Source organism: Centroberyx affinis, unplaced genomic scaffold (genome assembly GCF_046629955.1).
Source record: "Centroberyx affinis isolate AG114_WGS23_722 - 3 ecotype Tasmania unplaced genomic scaffold, CSIRO-AGI_Caff_v1 ptg004184l_1, whole genome shotgun sequence".
Classification (NCBI taxonomy): Eukaryota; Metazoa; Chordata; class Actinopteri; order Beryciformes; family Berycidae; genus Centroberyx; species Centroberyx affinis.
The window spans coordinates 72,843-92,981 of NW_027281937.1; the positions used below are offsets into that span (position 1 = coordinate 72,843).

At 41.2% G+C, this 20,139-nt stretch overlaps 2 protein-coding genes across 2 annotated transcripts in view; one reads left to right on the plus strand and one right to left on the minus strand.

Moving 5' to 3' along the window:
* Window positions 1-281: 281 nt before the first annotated feature.
* Window positions 282-20,139, plus strand: part of col7a1l (collagen type VII alpha 1-like) — a 60,841-nt gene continuing 40,983 nt past the window's right edge. The window contains exons 1-12 of the mRNA XM_071542784.1: window positions 282-400; window positions 4,247-4,427; window positions 5,164-5,323; window positions 6,924-7,017; window positions 8,939-9,112; window positions 9,474-9,637; window positions 15,939-16,068; window positions 16,229-16,345; window positions 17,001-17,156; window positions 17,885-18,001; window positions 18,177-18,323; window positions 18,506-18,625. Coding sequence (XP_071398885.1) covers window positions 325-400; window positions 4,247-4,427; window positions 5,164-5,323; window positions 6,924-7,017; window positions 8,939-9,112; window positions 9,474-9,637; window positions 15,939-16,068; window positions 16,229-16,345; window positions 17,001-17,156; window positions 17,885-18,001; window positions 18,177-18,323; window positions 18,506-18,625 — 1,636 coding nt within the window. The 5' untranslated portion in view covers window positions 282-324. The remainder of the gene's footprint in view (window positions 401-4,246; window positions 4,428-5,163; window positions 5,324-6,923; window positions 7,018-8,938; window positions 9,113-9,473; window positions 9,638-15,938; window positions 16,069-16,228; window positions 16,346-17,000; window positions 17,157-17,884; window positions 18,002-18,176; window positions 18,324-18,505; window positions 18,626-20,139) is intronic.
* LOC139663990 (sulfotransferase 2B1-like) lies at window positions 10,160-13,640 on the minus strand. The gene is made up of 6 exons (XM_071542792.1): window positions 13,502-13,640; window positions 12,011-12,222; window positions 11,359-11,485; window positions 11,034-11,128; window positions 10,406-10,580; window positions 10,160-10,269 (listed from the first exon to the last, which is right to left on the minus strand). Exons 1-6 carry the CDS (start codon window positions 13,638-13,640, stop codon window positions 10,160-10,162), a joined length of 858 nt encoding a protein of 285 aa, XP_071398893.1.

Below are 20,139 nucleotides of genomic sequence, written 5' to 3' on the forward strand. Positions count from 1 at the left end.
ACTGTGTTAGCCTGAACTCAGTACAGAAAGAAGTTTATGAAGACATCCACCCTGTGCATATACATTTATTTAACACTGTGTCATTGGAAGTATGTTAAAACATGAAAAAACATAACTCTTTCAAGTTTGCAGAAGTTTTATCTTTGAGTGCCCTTAATCATTCACACTGATGTTTTCATCTGTGTACTTTCAGATAAAAGAAGAGTTGGAGTTGATGGTTGTGGAGTGGAACTGAGGAAGGAGATCTGTGAAGAGTAGAGCCGGGAGAAAGAGGAGAGGAGAGGAGGAGCGGGCGATAGAAGGAGGAAGAGGAGGAGAGAGAGTATGGGCCACGCTTGTGTGTGGATCTTTCTACTGTCCCTTTCTCTCTCCCATCGAAGTGTCACAGCACAGGCTGAAGGTAACTGATGCCATCCTTACACCCAAAACATAAACACACACACACACACACACACACACGTACAAGTAGGGCTGGGCGATAATTCAATATTATCGTTTATCGTCTTTCAGTGGAATCATATCGTGATGATATGAAGATATTTTGATATCCTGACACACATTTCTGCTGTCTAAATTGATGATGACAAGCAAATTTCACTTAAAAACTCTGATAAAATGAGGTATGGTAGGAATAATATTTGAATATTTCTGTTTAGTTTGACACCACACCTAACATTACCATTCAGTTCAATGAGATGAACATTAATTTGATTATTTAACGTGATTTTGCATACATGAACCATATCGTGATATATATTGATATCGAGAAAAATCCTTATGATTATCGTGATATTGATTTCAACCATATCGCCCAGCCCTACGTACAAGCCATTTGCTCATAATGCTCTTCTTCTTGCTCCTAATCCTCCTCTTCTTTATTCTTCCCAACTGCCTATCTAGCATCGTCAAGCATTCACTCACTCACTCATCGACTCACTCACCTCTCTTTCTCTCCCTTTCCCTCTCTCTCTTTCTCTGTCTTGTCTTTCATTTTCTACCATTTTGGCTCAGCCGCTCACACTGTATGAGTGACAAATACCTCCTTATGTTATATATTCAGACTTCCAGCACCATGACTTGCTTATTTCTCAGTCAGACTCATGTGTGTGATTATCGGGGATGTGCACAGATCTATGAAAGGGCTCGGGTGCTCAGGCCAAAGAAAGGGCAGGTGCACAGCTAATGCAGTCTGTGCACGTGCCCGATCATTAAATCTCCACACCTGGATTGGTGCACGAGGCAGACAGTAACCCAGCTTGAGTTTCTTTCTCTCCGTTCTGTGTCTAGTCAGGGAATTTAAACATCTGCTAGCCTCATGTACAGTACAGCCTGCCAGTCTGTCAAGTCCATCCCCTAGATACAGCACCTTAGCCTCAGGTGCTATTGGATGTCACCGAAAGGTCAATCAGCCAATCAAAAGTTAGATTGTGTCCAGGCGGAATGTGATTGGCAGAGAGTGATAGGTAAGGTCACTGGGCAGAATTATGAAAAGACAAAAATAGCCCAAAGCCATGTTTGAAGGTAGTGCTCCTTTGCAGCTCTTATCATTGTTACTTCTTGACAGTGTTAATGTTACTATAATTCTCATATTCTCATATGCACAGCAATCCTTAGGGCCATAGCACTTCAAATTCTTGGAGTCTTGGAGTTTTCAAAGCAAGTTAATTAAGTTATATCTCGTTTTGAAATACTGCAATTTATTCTCACCTTCTCAAGTGTTCACAACAACCTTTGAGAACAATTTTGTGTGGGCAAAATGTGAACCTGATATGCCCTTGTGTTTCATGGTGTTTTGCTTTCTGATGACTCAATTCTTTTCCCTTGATTTCATTACAGTAGATTGTGGTAATATAGTATATCGTTATTGCTTAGATGATGAAATTCTCTGAAGGAGTGACTTTTGATTGCTTACAGTACACTGTATTTCAGCTATGCAATACAAAATATGAAATGTGTTTTGTGTATCTTGTGAGTCCTCCATCAAGGATATAAACCAATCAATACTTGGCAGTACCATACCAGACCACCTTACCATGCAGTGCATACAATTTAACTCCAGTTGGTGTCAGACTATTAACCCTGGAAGTGGATACTGCTTCACTGCAAAACATATCCATCTTAACAAGTAATTTAATCTTATTTTGAAATATCGAATTCATCAAGTGAAAAAATGGCCAAAGGGGTGAGATAATTTCTTCAATCAAGTGTCATTTTCTTTATACTACATGTGTGAGATGCCTGCATTTTGTCTTTTTAAAGAACAAGTCAAATTGCATTGGAAATAAAGTGGCATCATTATTACTTCAGCATTTGGCATTTTGGCATTGGCAAGTTTTTTTGCAGCACATGCTATAACCACTGAGCTACATCTAATGTATAAATCAGTGTTGGTACAGCATAGATGTGTACATATAATCACTGCTATGAGATAGCAGTGTAGATAACCTTCAAGAAAACATTCCTAATCCCTCAGCATGTGTTGTCTCCTTATCCTAGGCATGTGGTTCTCACCTGCCAGCCCAGACAGAGAAACTTCTGGATAATTGATCTTATTTTCCACCTCAGTCTGTGTCTGTCTGACAGAGACCAGCCCCCTGCTGCTTTCCTGCTCGTGTCTCCACCATGTTTTATGTTCCTTTACAGATTTCCTTGGCGTAAAAAATGTAGCCCAGTATTATGCAAATGGAACAGCTGTGTGTGTGCTTGGTTGGTTGGCTACCTATATGAAGCTTGACACAGGACATGGAAAATACTGGACGTGCATTGTCGTTGCCCGTGATCTGTGAAAGTTACTTTTTTGCATCAGTGATGGAGTCCACTATGGCTGAATAGACGGCACTATAGCTGCCATGTAGGCACAGATAGTTAGCTTCCCACCGGTGCAGGATCCAAAATAGTATTCTCTCCGATATTTAGTTTCCTTGCCGCCAGAGATGGCCAGAGATGTATGGGTGTGTGAGGTGGAACAGAATGTTAGGTCGCCAGGAGCTGGAGACATATGTCACCCCCACTGAATTCTGGGACTGCAGCCAAGGGAAGGGAGGGATAATAGAGGAGAGAAAGCACAGTAATGAAATAGAGGACAGGCAGAGAAGCTGAGTTATCACTTACAGGACAATCAGCGGTGCCTATCTCTTATTCATTGGCCTAATCAATGCTGTCGTCACTGTGGTTTATTGCATATGTAATGCAAGAATATTGACTTGGAGAGCTTGTGCAGATCCTGCACATTTCTGCGTGTGTACTGTATGTGTGTCTGTGAGTATGTGTGTATGTGTGTGTCTGCATGTGTGTGTATGAGAGAAAGAGCTGCAAGGGCTAATGTGTGCTTGGGTATGTGCTTGTATGCTCTGTGTGTGTGTGTGTGTGTGTGTGTGTGTGTGTGTGTGTGTGTGCATGTATAGTCCATGCATCTGTTTATATTTATGCACCGCTTTGTGAATGCACCTGTGTTTGTGTGGCTTTTTGACTCCATATTAAAAAGCATCAGAATACATCCTTACCCTCCAAACACAGCAGATCCTTATGTTAAACGTGTTTGTTTGCCTGAGCGAGGGGACCGACCCTGATTTTGGGTGTGTTTACCTTATTATTCTAAGCGTTCCTCATCGCTGTACTAAAGTTTTATTGCTGGAGTGCTCAGAATATTGATAGTCTCTTCGGCTCACTTGTGTCCCATTAAAAATTCATAGGGATCCTTGTGGTGCTCTGGCTGCATGACAGAAGCGAGTGAAATGAACGGCCTTTATAAGATGGAACAAGACTGCTATCTGGTGGTCAATGTAGGAAAAAACTTCTCTTCAGATATATGGCTTAATTACCAGCATAACGTGTTTCTCCATTGAAAACTGTGCCAGATCACCACTTTTATGTCTTTTTAGTGATCTGTGATGTGTTTTCATGTGCTATGCATGGCCTGGGTCCAAAACACAAATTTCTCAGTTGACAGTAAAGTACACCTTAACCTTACGACCTTTACTTTATATTCTTTCATTCTACTTTATATGTTTGAATTACATTGAATAAGAGAGGTTTAGTACAGCTAAAGGCAACAACAAACAGCTATCATATATTTTGTTTCAGTTTCATGGTCTTTCAAAAGAAATAGGGCTAAACTTTGAATAAGGCTGAGTGAAATGCGGTTTGGACTCCCAGTGTGATTCCAGATTTCTACCCAAACACACACACCGCACACACAGTGTGCACACACATTCACCCACTCCTTACTCCCATTCTTTTCCCTCAGCATGCAGGACGGTAGTGCAGGCGGACTTAGTGTTTCTGGTGGACGAGTCGTGGAGTGTGGGCCAGGCCAGCTTCTCCAGTGTGAAAGACTTCATCTCCACCATCATCTCCTCCTTCCAGGACAGTGTGGTGGGAGCTGAGGGGGTCCGCTTTGGAGTCACTGTGTACGGGGATATCCCCAGGTAACTCTCGAGCACCGGCATGCACCCATCACACCCCCAGGTAACACACCACACGCACACCTATGTGACCAAATGTCATCAAGCAAGGCTCATTTCACTTTACAGCAGACAAATTTTACATTTTCATCACTTTTCATTCAGTATTTATGAATTCAAACAAAATATTTTATTGACATCTATTATGTACTATACATAGTATTTTAAATAATCTGTGAAAAACAAACCAAAAAAACATTCCCACTATGTGCCTGTTTTTCCATGGTGGGTCACATATATTCATGCAGGCACAGCTATACACACGCAGGCATGTATGTGCATACGTAATCACATGACTGCACAGACGTACACACACACACACTCACACTCACAAGCAGACATATTCTAGACAGGATACATGATTGTACACACACGGAGTGGCCTTGCTCCTTCCATGTTGCTGAACTTAAATTCACAAATAGTAGACAAGAGGACATGATCTTGTTTTCTTATGTATGCCAGTCTCAAGACTGTTAATACTGACAGTGTGTGTGTGTGTATTAGTTATTCCATCAGAAAGTGTTTCTTTTCAGGCTGGAAAAGCCTGTGAAACAGATAGACATGGTGACAGTAAAACTCTCCAGCAAAACCTATACAAATAACATTCTCGTAGGTAGGGTTGCACTTCTTCTGGGCAGCCTGTAAAGTGAACTACACTTCCACTGAAATCTTGCGTCCTCCTGTGATGTATTCCCCTCAGGATGCGGATCGCTCTGACAGACTACAGCTCATTGGAGGACGTGCTCAGAGCCGTCAGAGACCTCCCCTATGAGGGCGGGGCCAGCAGAACGGGCGACGCCCTCCAGTTCCTGGTTGACCACGTTTTCAGTCCTGTCATCGTTAGGGACAACACCCCGAAGGTACAATGCTTTTACAGCTGAGATGTTAAAACCTTGCCAGGGAACCTGCCTGTATCCGTCGTGCTGCAGACTCGTAATTGCAATAATTGTAATTGTTTGGCATCCAACGAGTATCTAGCACAGATAGCTTGGAGCAAAGCAAAGGAAAAGCTATTCATTAAATCCAGAGACACGCACCCTTGAAACAGTCCCACATACAGGCTTCTCATAGGTAATACAAAGCAAGGTCAAAGGTGAAAGAGGACACATTACATTAGACCAGAGGTTGTTAAACGTTTTCTGCCCAAATCCCAAAGCAAGTAGATTAAATCTTGTTAAAACATACATATAAAGAAACAGACCCATGAATAATTTTGAATCACAACCCATAGTTATGATATATTAACCAAGCAGTGGCCTTGACCTGGGACCTGAACCCAAACACCACAGTAAGCAACTAAACTGAACACAGAAGTAGTTCAAACGATTCTAAACTTTCCAAAAAAATATCCAAATCCACTTTCCTTCCAAAGACTTTACTTTCCTTGGAACTGCAGTTCTGAGTCTTATGCTGGGGTGTCGTTTTTGTGTAACATGGCTGGTTAGCATTCCAATCAGCCCTTTCTCTCTGAGTGTGTGTGTGTGTGTGTGTGTGTGTGTGTGTGTGTGTGTGTGTGTGTGTGTGAATCATCCTGCAGCAGCGCACCTGACGTGGGAAGGCAGAGAAATGAGGATTAGGTTGATATATTGGATTTGACAGCCAGAGCACATGCAAAAAGAGCCACGTCGTCCGCATATTGATGCATTCCAGCCCCCCCTTCGATTGCGGGGTGAACTTTTAATGAACTGAGTAAATTTTTCATAATTGGCAAATTAGCAATCTCACATGCAAGCCAGCATCCTTGAATTCCACTTTGTCTTTGGGTTTGATTTAGTTAATTATGTATTCAATGATGAGCTAAAACATGTCTAAAGTCCACAGGGGCTTTTTTAAAGCATATTAATGTTGTTTGCAAGGATGCTTTTTCTGCCCAAACCAAATGTGTGTTTGGAGGTGGAATTTGAACCTTCAGTGAGGGAAGAAATAGATTGGCAATCCACCTCAACTGTAGGATTACAGGTTTGGCGACACTTATAACGCATATTCAGAATACAAAATCAAAGTTTTATATTAACTTTACATATTACATAAATTATTGATGAATGCTATAGCAGTCTGTCATGTAACTGTAGCAATATGGCCATAATGCGATGAACTTTTTTTTATACAAACACCGTAGAAATACTTAAATACTTTAAACACTTAAAATGACACAGTAAATGGTGTGACAAAGCATAAAATAGTGTCCATATTCCTGCAATAAGCACTCGCAGGAAAAATCCCAAAAGCTGAAAGCTTGTCACGTTCTGTAGCTACAAACTAAGATGCGACACGTCATAATTTGAAATACATAGATAGCTGAACCCATGAGACTGCATTTACAATTTCTGCTCACAATGACTTCCAAGCCATGTGAATATAGTCCATGAATGAATGGCAGAGTGGGAGTAAGATATCTCTATATTACTGTATGTTACATGACTTTGTGTGTGTGATTCTGTGCATCCCATTGCTTGACAGATTGCTGTTTTGATCACAAATGGCCGTTCAGATGACCAGGTAGATGGCTCAGCTAAAGCAGTGGCTGACAGTGGGATTTCTGTCTTTGCAGTAGGTGAGTGTGGAACTCGGTAATCGTAAATTCCTTCAACATCCCCACTGCAGCGGCCCTCAGATTTTATCCACGCTCGCTGGCTTATCTGCAGTGTTTGCAGTTGGAAATTCATGACCTATGCATTTGAATTCATTGGATTTACTATGGGTGTTTGTGTGTGTGTGTGTGTGTGTGTGTGTGTGTGTCTGATTCTTTAGGTATGTCTGTCTATATAAGTGTGTGTGTATAAGAGTGTGTACCATATGTGTGTGTATGAGAGGGAGTGAGTGATGATGTCAGCTTCTTTGTGTATGTGAAGGTGCGCTTTCAGATACGGCTCAAGAATGCATATTGTATCCACATAACAAATTTACATTCACATGCACACACACACACTATATCTCCCGTAGTTCCCCTCTCCCTCTCTCTCTGACTCTCTCTCTGTCTGCATACATAAGCACACACACACACACACACACACACACACACACACACACACGCACACGCAATGTACTCCCCTCAGCCTGGAGCAGTGTAATAATTACAGCTCATTAGCCAATGGTGGGCTAATTGCAGCGATTTTTCATCAGGCTTTTCTGTCTCCCCCCTCTGTACCTCTGACACCGAGGCCTGCTCCTCTCGTTCATCACGCCCAAAGAGAAGACCCCGATACATCTTGTCTGCTAGCGCACCACCGACACGCCCATGCAGCCAGACAGACTGGATAACACACATGTACAGATCTGTGTACATATATGCATTTACTGTACATACATGTACAGGTGCACACGTGTCATGTCACATGCTATAGCTCCAGGGATATGGCAGTGGGCCTTTGACTAAGCCTGTGTGTATGTGTAGTGTAGGTCTCTATGTGTGTCTGTGTGTTTTACTATATAATATACAATATCCTTCATCTTTACCAGGTGAAGTCAATCACTCAAAATGCCACAGCACTCCCTAATAATCTCCGCAGGTTTCAGTTCATTGTGTTCACATTCACTTAATGATGTGTATTTTTTCTTCTGTCACGATATAGAAGTCTGTGGGGAAAATTTTAAAAAGATGTAAAAGATATGAATGACGCTCGGTAAATGGATGGACTGTCACTCTGTAATTGGCAACCATTAGCGTGTCCATTGTGCATTAATGAAGTGGAATTTGTACTATAGATTATTCATTATGTTAATACATTTTATTTTTTTTACATATTTAACATACAAGGACTAAAGACTGAGAATAAACTACTGTAAGAAACAACCATCATAGCAAAATGTTAACTTATTTCTTCTCAAAACATTATTAGTTATGTAATTAATGTCATCTGAAAAAAAAACAGATTATTATTATTTTAGGAAAGTTACAGTTAATTAAATGGTGTATTGTATTTCTGACTTTGAACATCATCTTACCTTAGGAAGACCAGTATTTAGGGTCGTCAACAGAGCACATGAGGAAATCTGTGTCTGCTGCATCTGTGTCTGTCTCCTTCAAAATGACTGACAGAGTGCCCCTACCCCCCCTGATAGTGTGTGATACTTTGAATTAGGACCCATGGCAAACATGAACTCAATAAATAGTTCCATCTATTAAAACTGCATAGGTGGAATTGGGTGCTTTTGACTGGTGTCCCCCAGGACCCCAATACATTTGTATTTTTAAAAAGTACTAATTAAAACAGAAACAGGAAACAATGACATGAAGTCATTAGGAACAAATTAATTGACAAAGTCATGAAAATTGGAATGATAGAGTAAAGCACCTGTGAGATATGACAAAAAGTATACCACTGGGGTCTGCGGGTACCCCAGTTGATAGGATGAGGGTTAAAAGTAGCCATTGCAGATGTCGGCACCATACATCTATCCTTCTGTAGTACTGCTATATGTGCACTGTCCCACACACCACCCTCTCTCATTGTCCACCTCTATGCCCCGGCCAGGCATTAGGGGAGCTGACGAATCAGAGCTGAGGAGCATTGTGACAGAGCCGTATGAGGAGCACCTGCTGTTAGGAACTGACTTCTCTCTCCTGGGAGCCCTCCTGCCCAAACTGACCCGGAGAGTGTGTTTTACTGCCTCTGAGCCACCGCGCCCCGTGAAGACCACCCAGCCTGGTGAGTGGACACGCATACAGTACAGTATGAATGCAATGTTCTTCATAACAAACTGAGGTGTCCTCAGCAAACATCCTCACACTGACAAGCCAACTATTTGTGTCCTTATTTATCATGATGAAATGTGTTTCACCCCCAGGCATGAAAAGTGTGATAAAAATTAATGAATTCGCTCTACGTTCTCAAATGGATGGATTTGCCTATTTGACAAGAAATGCGTGCAGTACAACTTGCATGTTTGTGTCAATCTCTCCCCCGTTGTCATGTCATCCCTCCTCGTCCTTTTCCCTGTCTCCCTCCCTCTCTCTCCCACCGTTTCTCTGTGTCTCATCCCTCTTTCTCCATCTTCTCCCACTTGCAGTTGAGGAGCGTGTGGTGGGTCCCAGGGACCTACAGGTCAGTGAGTTGGCCCACAGCTCCTTCAGACTGACATGGAGCCAGGCCACAGGTGATGTCACCGGTTATCGTCTCCTGGTCACCCCTCTCAGCCTCAAGGGACAGCCCCTCCCCTCACAGCAGAGACAGGTGAGGGAGTGTGTGTGTGTGTGTGTGTTTGCACATGACTGTGTTGTCACCTATATTTTGTAATTAGTGGCACCTTTTTTCAAACCCCAATTCCTAGGTCATTAAGACAAACTCTGGTATCTTATCCATAAAGAGCTGAAATATATTGAGTGTTAGAGGTTTTGATTAATTAGGATTTAATTCTTCTGAAACATCCTTCATTATGATTTAATTCCTCCAAAAAGATATAAAAAAAAAACAAGCAAAAAAAGAAAGAGGATAGGCTATTCATTAACTTTTTTACAAAATAACTTTTGCATGCACAATTTGGAAAATTACATTTATGTGGCTTTTTGCATATTTTCTTGTTCAACAACATTCAAAATACACAAAAAATATACAAAAATGCAAAGTTCAAGCTCAGGTTAATTTATTTTCATAGCCACCGCCAACCTTAGACCGTCAATGCGTGTTAAGTAAAAAATGGAAGAAAGGCATTTGGACCACAACATTACGTTTGTCTTGGCCTACGGCTCGACCACTTTAATCCCACACAAACTTGTATTTGACATCCTTCATTTGGTTTTTGTAAACGTCGTCGAAATGTTCTGCTTGTGCAACAGTTAGAAGGTTCTTCCAGTCTCCGCAAATTCCTGAAAATATTTAACATGATGTTAAATGCAGTGCTAGTGAAATTACATTCAAAGACTTACTGTATACTAAACAGTCTCCTGCCAAAGATCTCTAACAATTATCAATATATTGCAAAGCATTTAACAGTGATCAGACCTTTCCTGTGAAATGACGATGGGTCCAGTATGCCGCTGGGGGCCTCGGAGTAGTTGGACATCCTGTTTTGTTTCATGTTGTTGAACTCACAGTGGTTAGCGATCTTCTCTATCGCCTCTGAGCTCAAAGATGTTCCCATAAACTGAGAGAGCCTGAACACAGAATCCTTCAGATCCTGCAAAACAAAACAGAATGGCTCAGTTCAAGCTTTGACAAGATCTGGTGTCTCCTGAAACGCTACATATGCATTTTGGAAAAAACATCATTCACCAGAAGCTCCTTATTCAGTATCTGTAAAAAGTACAGAACAGCCCATCTATAAAAGTGATATTATTTTGTCAACCAAGGTTACCTATAGCTTTAAAAAATAAATAAATAAATAAATAGTTTCATTTTGTGCTGTGAAATGTGAAACATTTCAGATACGTTCAATTATCTGGGCTTATTCTTTGGTAAGTGATTAAATGTTTCTGAAAAAAATTTCTGAAAATGTATGTGCTTGCGTCACAATATATTTTTGGGAAAATGTGACCGAAAACTGAGATTTACCTCACCACAATTTTAACGAATCACCCACTAGCCTGTGCCAAGAGTAAAAATAAAAGTGCAATAACATTGATAAATTCACCGTTTTCATCTCTTCGTAGGAGATTGACATGGAGGGGTACTGTTCCATAACATTCATCCATCCCTTTACATGGTCAAACCATGAGCCGAAAGGGACTGTAGAGAAAAGAGAATGCTCCATCAGAGAATACAGCGCTGCACAACAAGCATCAACACAGCTTTCAGGGCGATTCATTTGAAATGAAGATTTCTGCAAACTTTTTTTCTGGGTTTGGAATACTGAACTGGCTCTGTATTCTTCACCATAATTTTGTTACACTGCAGTAGAATGCTATCAAGACTGAACACACTGAATAAATAATCAAGTAAAGAACTGAAAATAGAACCTTGTCCATTGAGGAACTTGTCAAGGTACTCCCCAGTGCTGGCTGTTTTGACTAAGAAGTTTGCTGTATCACAGAAGTGGTAGGAGGATGTGAACACATCTCTGGGGTTCCTCACAACATGGATGACCTGGAGAGGAAATGTCCCATATGTTATTATTATTATGATTATTAATATTATTAATATTATTATTATTAGCAGTGTTGTGGGTTTGACACATTGTTGGTTTCAGATTGGCATCACTCGTTGGTGTTTGTGCCAAGGGAGGCATATTTTTTAGCCATTTATTAATATACAGGATCTGATATAACTATCCCTTGCGCTATTTTGTGAAATCACCTACAATATGTAGAAAACTAGGTGGGATACCAGAGGAAAAAGGTGGGAGGGTGAGAGTGGGTTATCAAGTGGGTACCTCCCGATGATTCTTTGAATTAGACCCATGACATCGCCAGAATACAAAACAACTTCTGGCACATGTTCTCAACGTTAATCACAACTAGATTAATCTACACCACTCATTTGGGGCCGGGCGGCAAGTTCATGGCACTGACACACTTGGGCGTGATCAATAGATTTTTGATGATTTTGTTATTAGCTTCTTTGTGTTTGTTAGCTTCTTTTTGCTGCGTCATTAAACTGTCTCATTCTCACCTTTGGCTTGACCTCCAAGAAAGAAGCTGGCATCATGTCATAGTGGTAGTGCGTGGCCATGAGGCGTGGTGATGGCCTTTCCTCCATATTGAGAGAAAAAAAGTTGAACATTTCCAGCCAGGGAACCCGTTCAAAAGTGGGTGTAGCCAGGCCCGTTGTTAGATCTCCACCACTCTGGATCATAGAGGTGGTCTCCTGCATCCATGTTGTACCTGAAAACAAGACAGTATCACAGATGCTGGCGATGATGATCTTGTGTCTGCTTTTCAGATGTGTAACTCACTCATTCACTCACCCACGTCTTCACGGTGAGCCTATCTGACCCCTAGTGGCCGTTAGGAGGCATGGCACTGTCTACAGACGACACATTGAACCGGGATCATTTACTCGCCTCCTCTCTGCCCTGCTGAAGTGTGACCGCAGCTTCGCATCTATGACACTGTGTGTGTCCTTGTTTTTCTTAACATTCTTTTTATTGGGTTTTAAGTGACAAAGGGGGGGAAATACATTGCACAATTTGGAGGGGGTTTACAGTGACATTGGTACAATAAAAATATAAATAAATAACTAAACAAATAAATGAATGCAATATCACAGCACACAGATAGATATTCCAGATTCTGACACTACAATCAGACCAAACCGCTCCACAGGCTCTTTCCATCTCTACAAACAAGCGACATTTGCCCTGCAGAGCGTACCTTCATCTCTCTAAGGTCAGGAGATCGCCCACTCACTTAACCATGATTGTCTTCCTAGCAAGCATTACTTGGGGATGAACAATTTCTTTATTTTCAAGTAGAGGGATATCTCCAAGTAAGCAGGTATGCAGTATATTAAACTGCATTTCCTTCTATTTATTATGTTCGCTATTTTGCAAGGCCAAGTGTGACTTTTTGACAAGGCAAGAGTTGCTGCATAGAAATAGGCAAATATCTACTATTTTGCAGTGTATTGTTTTTTGTTTTGTTTTTTTTTCAAAATCTTTTTATTGAGATTTTCAACAAAAGTTCCCAGGGTTGGGCAGGCATATCCCACATTGTTACAAAATATACATCAATGTAGTATCATATAAAAATAAAAAGTGAAAATAGTGACAGTAATAAAGTGAGACGTCCCTACCCCCCCACCCTCCCACCCCCTTACCCTCCCACCCTCTTGATTACCTAGAATAGGTATGAGGCACAGTATCTAGAAATAAAGAAATAAAACTAAGGATGTAGCTATTTCCATGCAGTCAGGTGTTATTTTCGTGTCAAGGGCAGGGCTAGAATGCATGTCACACTATGTTGTTTGGGTGTTATGAAAGTATGTCAAAAAGGGTCCCCAGGTCTTATAGAATTTCTCCCTAGAGCCACTGATTGAGAAGTGTATCATCTCCAATTTAAGGCAGGACATTATATTGCAGTGTATTGTTTAAGTAACATGTTATCGTCCCATATTTGTGGCTGCATGTGCCACTGGCTTTTCTAAATGTACAAATGGACTTACCTGATTTCGGATATGTCACAATGACAGTGTCATCTGGGCGGAAAGTGAACTCCTCATAGTATTTCAGGCTCTCTGGAGGGTGTAGCATTTTCGGGATATACACTCCCTTGTATGTAATGTAGAGCTCTTCCTCAGTCATGATTCTAATTTGTTTGATTGGCTACCAAACTACAAGGAAGCTCCCGCGCAGGTCTCTGTGAAAGCTATGTGGGACATACTGTTCGTACATACTAACATGGGAGCCTTTATAAGCATTCTCTCTCTCCTCTATTTAGATAGACTAGTGCAGTGCCCGTTCACGCCGCTGCTGCACAGAGCGCTGTTTGCTTGTTTATTCAAAGTTGGTACTGCACTTCCTTGGATCCCCAGCAATACACCCGCCAAGTGTGAAGTGACACACAGACAGACAGACAGACAGAGATTCCTTGCTGTATAGTATGATGATAGGTGAACAAACAGACGTCACATTTAACTTTTTTAACCTGTTTTTAAAGGACAACTGTGAGTCAGTAATTACTCCAAGGCATGTGAACTCCTGTACAACACTCTGCCACAAGCACATCAGGATCAACTTCCACAAGTATTCTTTTAGTAAATAACATGCAAACTGTCTCACATACATTAAATAGAAATGTTTACAGCCATTCAGATATGGGGATCATAGCATCTGAGAGCTTCTGAGCAGCTTGCTGTTTGAATGCATATATGTCACAAGTTGCCCCCGGGGATCAACTTCATGATTTGCATATCTGTCGGTCCTGTACATATGCCTTATGGATATTGACAATTGGATCTTCACCAGAAACCAGAAACCAGAAATTATTTATTTAGCCTAAACATCCACAAAAAAGAGACATGTGGAGACATTGCCTCCTCCCCTTTCGGCCCTATTTTGTATGATAAAACTGACTTCTAATGTACAATAATTTAAATATCTTACGTTTTTTACTCTACATTTTCAACATCAGTATGTGTAGCTCTGTAATAACAGCATGTGTTAATTCTCCCACACAATGACAAGCCATGGATATTTGGCTTCACATTCATCGGCGTGTTTTTAGATGTGAAGGAACTCATGAACTGTAACTCACTCACTCACTCACTCACTCACTCACTCACTCACTCACTCACTCACTCACGCCTCACCTCCCTCCACCAACAGCACAATTACTGTAGAGAGGTACCTTTACACAAGAGAGTGTACACACAGCAATATTTTCAGTATTAATAAGTTGTTTTTCACAGTGACAACTATTTGGAGCTGACAAGTGTTGATTGGAGTGTCTGTCCAGTCGCTGATATGGCTTTAGGGCAGCTGTTCAAAACTATCTAAAAGTGTTAACTCTGATTGGTGTGGACTTACACTGAGTGAACAACATGTTAGGGACATCTTCCTGATATTGAGTTGCAGCCCTTTTGCAAAATCCACATCTTACTTGTCTCAAAGCTCAAAAATCCTTCTCTAACTCGTCTGCTTCTCTTTATCTACATCTCCTCCTTTGTGGTTGGTATAGATTTAATAGCGGAAATCGATAAGGGATAATGGCTTTTACTTGGATTCACCTCATCAGTCTACTTCATGAAAAGAGTGTCCCCAATATTTTGCCCATTCAGTGTATGTAAACACTGGTATAGTGTTGAACTCAGAATTATGGTATTGCTACTTTTATAAAGGATTTGAGTACTTTTTCCACCACTGACAGTATGTTCTAATTGGTGCAGATGAGTAATTGTACACAAAGGGTTACACAGAAAAAAATCTCAGTGTTTATTGTACTCTGAGACAGTAAAATTCAACACTATGCCAATGTTCATATAAGTCCACACCCATCAGAGTTAATTTAATATTTCAATCAGGAGAGACCTAAGTTGAATGCTAAAATGAAAACTTAATTTAAAAGCAAAACATATTGGAAACCTTTGGGTTGTGTGCTTCTGTGCTCTCTCACAGATGCCACATTGTGTGTGTGTGTGTGTGTGTGTGTGTGTGTGTGTGTGTGTGTGTGTCCATGATATAACACTGCAGTCAAACCCTAGAGAGAAACACTTGTGAATTCTCTTACAGTACCACGAGAGAAACAATAAAAATCTTCTGTAAAGTTACAATACATAACGTACCACATCACCTAAATACAAGTGGGAAAGGGGTGCTGTGCTTGTCCAGGAATATAAACAAAGGATAAGGACGCTGCTGTTGTTCATGCAGGAATTGATGTGAATATTTATTTGTTCAAGGCAGGATATTTCCTCAAGCACACTTTTCAGCAGAGTGTCTCATTCTCTCCTCTCTGTCTACGCATTTCTCTCTTTCACTCTTTGTCTTCATCACTGTCTTGATCAAACGTTTTTTTTTTCCTGTTTCTCTCTCTCACACACACACACGCACACTATGCAATTCAAGCCCTTCTCTTTCTGCTGCCTTCTGTGTATGTGACAGATTGATCTGAAGGGAGACGTGGGCACAGCGCTGGTGACGGAGCTGACTCCTAAAACAGACTACTCCCTCACTGTCTATGCCATCTACCCCAGCCTCATAGGAGACTCTGCTACCGTCACCATACAGACAAGTGGGTGCCTGTAAAAATGCACACACCCTCTACAATTTCTGTGCATAAAGACACACACACATTTACAGTATCATTCTCAGCTGCATTCACACACACTGAACCTTCATCTTCTTTTAATTTCACTGTACGTCTTTTTGAGCATCATGTCTCTGTCCTTCAGCTCCTTTGCCCCAGGTGTCAAACTTCCGTGTCATCGAGGAGGGTCTGTTCTCCCTTCGACTCGCCTGGACGCCTCCTTTAGGGAAGCTCAACGGATTCAAGATCTTCATCCCCAGATGTATGCTAACATCCCTCAATACCAGTAGACATCACAGCTGACGCCACATTTTATTATCAGGACTTCATATAGCAGAAAACTAGGGATGGGATGATATATCGAAATTCAATATATCGCAATACAAAAATGTGACAATACGTGTCGTGGGGCAGGAAAATTAATTGCGATATTAGCTCCAGTTTATTCTGCTGTAGTAATCACAAACGAGACGTTTTGTTGTTTACATTCTAGCAAGCCAATGCCATTGCTAGAAGGATTTCAGAAATAAACATAATTCTGCTCAGTCAGACTTTGTTGTCATTGAACTTTAATTCATTACATCGTATCGTGGTTCTATTGAATCTTGAACCTTATACATATTGAATCGTATCGTGAGATAGTCCCATCCCTACAGTATACAAAATGTCAAGTATTTTGTTGAGATATTCGTCTCTGTAAGAATGTTATACCTCCTCTCAAAACACTTGCTTACATGGAGGTAAAACAGTGACTTAGTTTTATTATTATTATTATAACTATATTGAGCTCCATATTGAATTCACAGTTGCTTTACATATCCTTGATCTAACTTATGGTGATCAGCACAAGTGGAACAAATTGATGTAGAAGTATAGCGCCTGGTGTTGATTCCTTCTGATTTATGATGGAACTCCAGCCAACAGACCGGGATTTACTTACGAGCAGCTGCTTCCCGGAGACACCTCCTCTCATGTGATTGACAGCCTGGAAGAGGATAAGAAGTACACTGTCACTATTTATGCCGTCTACCCCCAGGGACCAAGCGAACCGGTGTCTGTAGTAGGCAAAACATGTAAGTTTTTTGTGTATCTATACTGTGCGTTGTTACTTTCATGTCTGTCTTTGGCTCTTCTTCTGGACCAGATTCTTGCAGAGATCAAGATCAAAGCATCACATTTACATTCATTTGCATACACGTACATTAACAGGCAGCAGGAAGGCCCGGGTTTAAGCCCCTTTGACAGAAACCATCCACCCTGCTGAAGAGTCCTTGAGCAAGACACTGAACCCCTACCAGCTCCAGGGCTGATGTTCTGTATCTGACCCTGACCTCTTGACCTCCCTGTGGAGGGGGGCAAGAGAAAAGAAAATTTCCCTATGGGGATCAATTAAATAAATAAATATCACTATAGCAGTATCACAAATACCAAGGTGTAGTACCATAGTATATCCACACCAGGGTGGTATGGTTCAAGTAAAGAATCATACCAGTGACTATTCAGTCTGTGGCATAAGCCTCTCGTTTATCTCTGTCTCATGGTAAGAGTAATATCTGTAGAACCTGTGTTGGAAATATAATTGAAGTTAGTTTGTTTCTTTCATGAGTATATCCTATCCTAACCCATTTGTGTTTACACTGTGTTGTCTTTGTCAATAGAACAGATGCATCATCTTCTAAATAACCTTTCTCTATTATTCATTTCGACAATCAGCCAATAAACTGGATAATAATGAAATTAATTGATGAATTTGTGTGTGTGTGTGTGTATGTGTTATTGTGTGTGTTTGTGTGTTCCACAGTAAAGCTGGTACCAGTTCAGCAGTTTCTGGTCCAGAATGCCACCACAGACACAGTCCAGGCAAGGTGGGCATCAGTTAAGGGCGCTACAGGGTACCGCCTGACGTGGGCATCTCCAGGTACTGTGGTAGGGCTGTAGTACACTCAGGGTCTCTAACCTTCAGGGACCCCAAAAAATATCTATCTATCTATCTATCTATCTATCTATCTATCTATCTATCTATCTAGGGATCATTTTATGGCATTCCATTTTTTCCATTATTGACTAAGGCTGTGCCTCTCTCCACGTCTTAGATGGCCACATAGAGAACGTAAACCTTGGGGAGACCTATAACTTCTACATGATCCAGGGCCTCTACCCAGGCTCGGAGTACACCATCACCATCAACCCAATCTTCGTAGACATCGAGGGGCCCGTCACCACCTCCACAGCCAAGACATGTGAGTACAATACAAAAATATAACACCTGTACTGTATATGTGTGAGTGGTTTAAGGGGGAGTTGAAGATGCCACACTGTGTCTCCCCCCTTTCTCTCCCTTCTCTCTCTCTCGCTCTCTCTCTCTCTCTCTCTCTCTCTCTCTCTCTCTCTCTCTCTCTCTCTCTCTCTCTCTCTCTGTCAGTGGAAAGCGGTGCAGTCCAGACTCTGAAGGTATCCGCTGTGAGCACCAGCAGTGCTGTCGTCTCATGGAACAGTGTCCCAGGAGCCACTGGCTACAGACTGGCCTGGGGACCCACTGCAGGTGATTTTATCTCTGTCTCTCTCTGACAGACACACACACCCCCAAGCATGCATATTCACACATGCACACACACATATGAATAAGTATATACTGACATGGTCCAGTCCTCCCTCTACTAGATCTGACAACACATTGACTCTCATCTACATTTGCTACATTTTACAGTTTCTTTACATAGTCAACACACAATGATGCCCCCCTCCAGCAAGAGTACGGAACAATGAAAGAACATTTACTTATGTGTGTGTGTGTGTGTGTGTGTGTGTGTGTGTGTGTGTGTGCGTGCGTGTGATCTGAACACACACCCATCATAACTGCCACCGTAAATGTGGTCATGTGCAAAATGATATTTTGGAGACTAGTTTGGACAATGTGTCTAGTTTCGGTGATCAGAGTTGCCTACAAACGAGCGCTCATCAATGTGGTTGCTAATTAGGCACTTATGTGACTCCTAATTTGTCACATAAATAATCCTGTTTATGTCCTTTGTATGCTTGTATTTATATGGACTTAAATAAATCATTTAAATGTGTGCGTGCCTGTGCACAGGGTTTTTTTTAGTGACAGTGACAGACTGACTCCAACACAAGCTTTTGAAATGCCACTGTTTTACAACGGACACACCCACCCTGCCAGTCTGCCAGGGGGATGTGACAGGTAGCATGGGCACCCGCTCTGATGAAAGACAAATGAAGGGAAGGAGGAAGAAGGATGCTGTCTGCTTTAATGAGAGGAAGGGCCTCTGATGCTGAGCCAGAGTTGACAGGAACAGCAGGATTGTGGGGGATAATCGGGTGAAAGATGAGGAGGTTTTGATCTTTTATGTTGAGATGGATAATGTGTCTGTTTTTTTCTATTGAAGTTTGCTACGCAAGCTACGCAAATTGGTTGCCTTTTTTAAATATAGCTACTCATGCTAATTATATTTGCACTTACGAAGCTCAGCATCAGGTGTTGAAGTCTAGTGCAAAAATAAAAGATGACGACATCTTTCCCTATTTGAATTAGCCTTTAAGGAAATGGCAAGGAATCAGTGAGAACTAATATGGTTATGCAATAGATTGAATTTAGTTCTTTTTAAGTGCTTGGTCTTAAAACCATTTTTCACACTAGAATGTTATTAGTTGCCTTGCAGAAATGCTTTTAAACAACAGATTTCAAGGGGCAGTAAGCAACAGCTCAGAGCAATGTTTACCCAGTTCTAGTATCATCTAGCTGCATATAGCATCTAGTTGCTTATAATTTAAGGTTACTCTACTGTTGCACTCATTGTAAGGCTCTCTTTGGACAAGACCATGAGACAGATGCCTAAAATGTAATAATCGTAAAATGTAAATCTACACTGAATGTACAAAATGTTAGGAACATCTTTCTGATATTGAGTTGCAGCCCCTTTTGCACAATCCACATCTCAATTGTCTTAAAGCTTAAAAATCCTTCTGTAACTCGTCTGCTTCTTTTTGTCTCCATCTCCTCATTTGTGATTGGTATGGATTTAATATGGGAAATCAATA